We start from the raw sequence: 7,245 nt of genomic DNA on the forward strand, positions 1-7,245 counted from the left end.
ATATATATATATATATATATATATATATATATATATATATATTTATTCATTGCACTCACTTTCTTTGGATTAATGTTAGGAAAAACAAAGGTTTGCAAAAATAACTGCAAGCACAAATGTGAGCACGACACTGATGCTTCCACTGCGAGCTAACTACTTAAAGTGAACAAGTAAGAGACGGGATACCGGGCGGATGTTGCAGCGTTCACTGTGGCTACTAATGGAGTAACTGAAGCAGGCTTACAAGCCAAATTTATGACTTTTTTATTTCAAAGCTAAAAAATTGACAGAGATAGCTTGTAACTCAATAAACCTTGTTAGTTGAGATACTCATAAGTCAGAGTACACTGTACTTTGTTCGGGATTGAGCAGAGTTTCTGTATTTGATGGAACGTATGCTTCCAGGAAGAAAAACTTTCCTATCTCATTAAATGATTGTGCTGGGGTTAAAATAACACTCACTTTTTGGATGAAAAAATAGCATTACATATATTTTCCTTAGAAGTGGAAAACATTTAGAAAAGATTTACTATGGTGTAATATTTTAATATCACTAAAACTTGGAACTGAATACATGAGACAAGATTTATTTCTTACCTGCAAACTTCAACAGCATGGCCAAGATGCAATGGATCCATGGTTTCTTTGCCATGCTCAAAGTGACTGACATTAAAGTAGGACAGGGTATGGTTCACAAACCCATGCAAGGAGCCATCAGGACTGTACATGTACTGGTAGACCATTCGTGGGATGAAGTCTGAAGTGAAGGAGATTACGAACGCCTGGAAGAAACAAAGAGACGTTACAAAATTAGGACTTGAAAATCGGTTAATACGTTGTATAGAAAAGGAGGAAAACAGTACATCATTTTAGCAACACACAGTATTATACATACATACATACATACACACACACGTGTATGTATTTAAAAAAAGTGCTATGTGTTGTCATCATTGTATGCTCCCATACAAAGATGAAATTGGTTCTCTGCATTTAACCCATTGCACCTGGGATGTACCCGGGTGGAGCAGTGGGCAGCTATGTAGATGCCGGGGGAGCAATTCGGGATTGGGTGTCCTGCTCAGAGACCCCACAACATGTGCAATGACCGGGGATCAAGCCCAGGAGCTTCAGGTCCTGAGGCAGCTGCCCTGCCCCTGCACTATCTCAGCCCTTTATGTATATTTGTGATATTGGCATTTTTAAATTAAACAATTATTTTCTATTAAATTTAAGCCTTGCAGGTGTTTCCTTTGACCACGTGCATTTATGAAGCCTTCAGTGGCAAACTGTATACTTAAACTCAAAAATCAACCCTGAAATTGTAGTTGCTCTAAAAAAAAAGAAGGTTTAATATGACATGGGGCAGCACAGTGGCCATGCATGCTGGGTAGTCTTGGGACAGAAATGGTGGACTTTTCAGGTTGTGTTCAAACGGGTTGTCCATGTTGCTTAATCTGTTTAGTGTTGGGTTGGCATTTATGTTCAGGTTGTTATTAGACACCATAAGTTAGATGTTGTACCTGATGTATAAAAAAGGAGAAAACTACGGTGGCTGACAAGTGCAAACAAGTGGCAAACAGCTAAACACACAGAAAACAGTTCAAACGTGCTGAAAACACATGAATGATGCAAACTTCAAAACAAAAGACAAATGCAACAGAAAAACGCGGCAAAAGAGAAAATCTGCAATAACAGAAAATAGAAGAAGAAATGAACAACCAAAAAACACAAATGCAAACAAAAAATGCTGCAAATGCCAAAAACATAACCCCCGACCCCCAACAGGGCATCTGGTCTCAGATGACTGGGTGGTTGACCACCAAGGACCAAACTTTGTAGCCTTTCACTTCCTCTGGATGGCATAATGTCGGCCTCCCGTTCCATAGTAAAGTACCTTAATGTTATTTTTGGTCAGAATTCGTCTTTAAACCCCCACATTGTTGTGCAGTTGCTTTGTTCTAAATGCACAAAATTTTCCATATTAGAAACATCTTGTCCCAAAATGATGCAGAAAAACTGGGCCATGCATTCATCACAGTAAAAGACTGAGTACACACCCTTGAGGTTTCCCTGCGTTCAGTTAGTAAAATGTTAGTAACAGTTCAATTCAATTCATTGCCAGCCAACAATCAAAAATCCTATATTTTTCCGCTCATTGAACACAGTCACTGCTGCAGAACAACTCAGTCTGTGTAATATTGTAATTCTTTGCTATCTGGGGGTCCAAAAACTCTTTAAAAAGTCTCAATTGATCCAAATCAATTCAAGATCAGATCAAGATCAATTGATCTTTTGTATTGAACATTTTTTTGAATCAGTTGATCTGGTTCTCAAGAGTTCTGATCAGAGTTAGAAGGAGAGGTCATTTCTCCGGGTTTAGCTCCATTGTCTCCCTGATAAATTCATAATAATTGTAAAATCTTATTTATAACATAAAAAGCTGTCAACAGTCAAATTCTATTTTATATTACAGATCTTATTGTTTCATATTTCCCAACAGAGCACTTCACTCTCAGACTGCAGGTTTACTTGTGGTTCCTAGAGTTTCCAGCAGCAGAATGGGAGGAAGATCTTTCACTTTTCAGGCTCCTCTCTTGTGGAACCAACTTCCACTTTCTGTCCATGAGGCTGACACATTGTCTTTGTTTTTCATTCATTCAGTCAAACTTTATTTCTATAGGTTAGTCTCGTTGTCCCTTGAGGACTCATTAACAAGAGAGACCAGATTTAAAGAAAGAACACTGATGAGGTACAAACAACAATATACAACCATATAAAAAGAAATAGTAAATAAATGAAATAAAAAATAAAAAAAACAGCTAAATCATAAAGCAAAATAAGATTAAACTAGAAGATCTAATTTTAAGATTAGACAAAAGACTTTCCTCTTTGATGAATCCTATAGTTAGGGTTGGCATGGGTTTCATGATCTATCCCTTAGCTACACTGCTATAGACTTAGACCTCTGGAGGACACACTGACCATCTCCTCACTCTGGTGCAGTGTTTACTGGCTATATACTTCATGTTTGTAATTGTAATTATTAACACATTTTTCTTTATCCTTCCTTCTAGAAACTACACCTGGACCATAGAAACTACACCTGGACCATAGAAACTACACCTAGACCATGGAAACTACACCTGGACCATAGAAACTACATCTAGACCATAGAAACTACACCTAGACCATATAAACTACACCTAGACCATAGAAACTACACCTGGACCACATAAACTACACCTAGACCATAGAAACTACACCTGGACCACATAAACGACACCTAGAGCATAGAAAATGCACATGGACTATAGAAACTACACCTAGACCATATAAAATAAACCTGGACCATATAAACTACACCTAGACCATAGAAACTACACCTGGACCACATAAACTACACCTAGGCCATATAAACTACACCTGGACCATATAAACTACACCTGGACCACATAAACTACACCTAGACCATATAAACTACACCTGGACCATATAAACTATGCCTGGATCATAGAAAATACATCTAGACCATGGAAACAACACCTGGACAATAGAAACTACCCCTGGACTATATAAACTACACCTGGACCATATAAACTACACCTAGACCATAGAAACTACACCTGGACCACATAAACTACACCTAGGCCATATAAACTACACCTGTACCATATAAACTACACCTGGACCACATAAACTACACCTAGACCATATAAACTACACCTGGACCATAGAAACTATACCTGGACCATAGAAAATACATATTGACCATAGAAACAACACCTGGACGATAGAAACTACCCATGGACCAAAAAAAAACTACACCTGGACCATATAAACTACCCTTGGACCATAGAAACTACACCTAGACCATAGAAACCACACCTGGACCATAGCAACTATACCTAGACGATAGAAACTACCCCTGGACCATAGAAACTACATCTAGACCATATAAACTACACCTAGACCATAGAAACTACCCATGGACCAAAAAAACTACACCTGGACCATATAAACTACCCTTGGACCATAGAAACTACACCTAGACCATAGAAACCACACGTAGACCATAGAAACCACACCTGGACCATAGCAACTATACCTGGACCATAGAAACTACACCTGGACCATAGAAACTACACCTGGACCATATAAACTACATCTAGACCATAGAAACTACACCTAGACCATAGAAACTACACCTGGACCATAGAAACTACATCTAGACCACTAGACCATATAAACTACACCTAGACCATAGAAACTACACCTGGACCATAGAAACTACATCTAGACCATATAAACTACACCTGGACCATAGAAACTACACCTAGACCATATAAACTACACTTAGACCATAGAAACTACACCTGGACCATAGAAACTACATCTAGACCATATAAACTACACCTGGACCATAGAAACTACATCTAGACCATAGAAACTACACCTGGACATCCATTCTGTGTTTGTCTGTGTCTCTTTACTGTCTTCTTGACCCCACTCAGTCAAGGCCGATCACTGTGTCTCCTGAGTCCGGTTCTGCTGGAGGACCCTTCTTGTTTGAAAGAGAGGTTTTCCTTTCCACTATCAGTGTGCTGCTTGGGATGGGAGACGGCGACAAAGTGATGATTCAGCACGGTCTGCTGGTTTATTTAGAATAATTGTCCTTGACCTGACCTTGTTTAGAACTTAACTTTTGGCATTTTTATATCCTTTGTTGTTTTAATATATATATTTTGTGTGATTCCTTATGTTCCTTCACACTGAAACTCTGGCACAACAATTTCCTGCAGGATCAATAAAGTTCTATCTTATCTTATCTTATCTTGTAGATATCATACAGTATATGATATATGATATCTACCGTCATGTAGATATGTGGGCGGGTTGTTGAAGCCATGGTAAGAAGTGAGGTCATCATTTGTGAGCAGCAGTTTGATGTTATGCTGAGAAGGATCTCCATGTTTGGTTTGAGAATATTGATGGAAAAGCATAGAGAACATCAGAAGAAGTTGTCGTGTGTTTTGTGTATCTGAAGAAAGCAGAAAACCATGTTTCAGTAAAGGAAGAGTCTGAGGTGAAGAACGGTGTGAGGGTAGTGCAGGACATGTACACCGCCAGCCAGCCAGTGGATGTGCAGTAGGAATGATACGTGGTTCAAGGTGGGGTGGGAGTTGATCAGGGATCAGCTCTAAGACCATTCTTGTTTGCTGTGGTGATGAGCAGGTTGACTGATGAAGCCAGGCAGGCGTCCTCATGGACTACAATGCTTGCAGATGAGGTGATCTGTAGTGAGAGTAGGGAGCAGGTGGAAAAAAGCCTGTTCATATGTTCTGGATAGAAGAGGAATAAAAGTCAGTAGAATCAAGACAGAATCTGTGTCTATATGAGAAGAGCAGTTGGAAAGTGAAGCTGCAAGGAGTAGAGGTTCTGAAGGTTGATGAGTTTAATACCCCACATCGACCACCCAAAAAACAACAGCAAAACACAAAAGAGGTGAAGAAGAAAGTGCAGGCAGGGTGGAGGGGACGGAGATGAGTGTCAGGGATTTGTGACAGAAGGAAAAGTGCAAGAGTGAAAAATAGGTTAAAGATGGTAAGACTTGATAACATGTTTGGTTTGGAACTGGTTATTCTAACAAAAAGACAGGAGAAGGAGCTGGAGGTGGCAGAGATGGTGTTAAGGTGTTCATCGGGAGGGACCAAAACGGACATGATTAGAGTCGAATCCATCAAAGGGACAGCTCAGGTTTGAAGACAAAGTTAGAGAGGCGTGGATGAGACAGTTTGGACATATGCGGAGAAGGGATACTGAATATATTGGACAAAAATGGTGAATATGGCCGAGAAGGAGGAAAACAGAAAAAAACAGAAGGTTCAGGGATGCTGAGGTTGGTGTGACAGAAGAGGATGCTGGGATCTAATGAGACTGAGTCAGATGGAGACGTGCATACAGTATGTTACAATTCATGTTATTAACAACATGTGAATAATGAATGAATCATTTTGTGCTTATTCACTTACATTGATGATGATAGCCACTTTCGCCACAGCTCTAAGTATGTCGTACCATATTCCTATATAAAAACAAGGTATAGCATACATTACTAAGATTTTTGTTGTCACATCATTCCTTTTCAGAGCACTGTCTAATTTAGAGTAATATTTAAAATAATAGGACATACCAATGTCTTTGGCTCTAGCTGCCACTGGTCTTCGCAGCTCCGTCACAAACTTCTTTGCATCGAGTCGTATTTCAATAATGTTGTTGAGCAGAGCGAAAAGGGGAGCCAGTGGGAACGACGCCACAAACAATGTTACAAAACCAAACTGGATGACTAGAGAAAAAGACAGAAGTATCAATTTTATTTAAAAAAGAAGCAACTTGGATATCCTGCTGGTTGCCCATCAGGGCTCTTTTCATGCCTCAATTCAATTCAGTTTATTCATAAAGCACCAAATCACATCAAAGTTGTCTCCGGGCACTTTCCAGGAACATTCACATACATAAAAGCCAATTAGTAAAGTTCTCTATCTAAGGAGTTCTCAAGCACAGTATATAATATTTATTTTTAATAGTTGCAGAAGAGGCTTCTAACTTTATACCAAAGATGAGTTTATAATTGTTAACAATGGCAGCAAGGCTGAACTCTCCTGAACAATTACAATAAAGACATTCCAGTCAAATAATGTTTAAACTGATTATTTTACATTTTGGTGACATCTAGAACAGCATCAGCACCAAACACAAGAAGACCAGAGAAAGGCTCCATTGCCTACACACCACCCCTTCATTTGTCACTCGTTTGGTCAAATTATGTTCTGCCCAAAAGCCAAAGCCTTCAGTGACCAAGTTGTACGCTGATGTCCCGTCACTGAGGGATTTGAACGGTGACTGTTTGTAGTTTTTATGATGAGTGTTTTTCTAGACTGGAAACAAACAGGGAATGTAAGTAAACCTTAATGTCTTTGTTTGAAGATATTCATGGGGGCATGAATTACACCTCTTCTTCTTCTTCTTCTTCTTCTTCTTTCAGCTTTTTCCTCTTCAGGGGTCGCCACAGTGAGTCCTCCTCCATCTCACTCTGTCCTCACTCCAACTACCTCCATGTCCTCTCTAACTGCATCCATATGTCTCCCCTTTGTCTTTTTCCTGCAGCTGCATTTCTAACATCCTTCTACCAATATACCCACTGTCCCTCCTCTGGACATGTCCAAACCACTGTCCCTCCTCTGG

General features: G+C 39.5%; 1 protein-coding gene across 1 annotated transcript in view; it reads right to left on the reverse strand.

Moving 5' to 3' along the window:
* Positions 1–6,432, reverse strand: part of LOC119415893 (anoctamin-1-like) — a 7,996-nt gene extending 1,564 nt beyond the window's left edge. Inside the window, exons 1-4 of the mRNA XM_037683066.1 lie at positions 6,414–6,432; positions 6,194–6,346; positions 6,033–6,085; positions 598–782 (exon numbers count right to left, since the gene is read on the reverse strand). Of these exons, the coding sequence (XP_037538994.1) occupies positions 598–782; positions 6,033–6,085; positions 6,194–6,346; positions 6,414–6,432 (410 nt within the window). The remainder of the gene's footprint in view (positions 1–597; positions 783–6,032; positions 6,086–6,193; positions 6,347–6,413) is intronic.
* Between the last annotated feature and the right edge of the window lie 813 nt (positions 6,433–7,245).

This window comes from Nematolebias whitei, chromosome 10 (genome assembly GCF_014905685.2).
Source record: "Nematolebias whitei isolate Nwh7 chromosome 10, NemWhi1, whole genome shotgun sequence".
Taxonomy (NCBI): domain Eukaryota; kingdom Metazoa; phylum Chordata; class Actinopteri; order Cyprinodontiformes; family Rivulidae; genus Nematolebias; species Nematolebias whitei.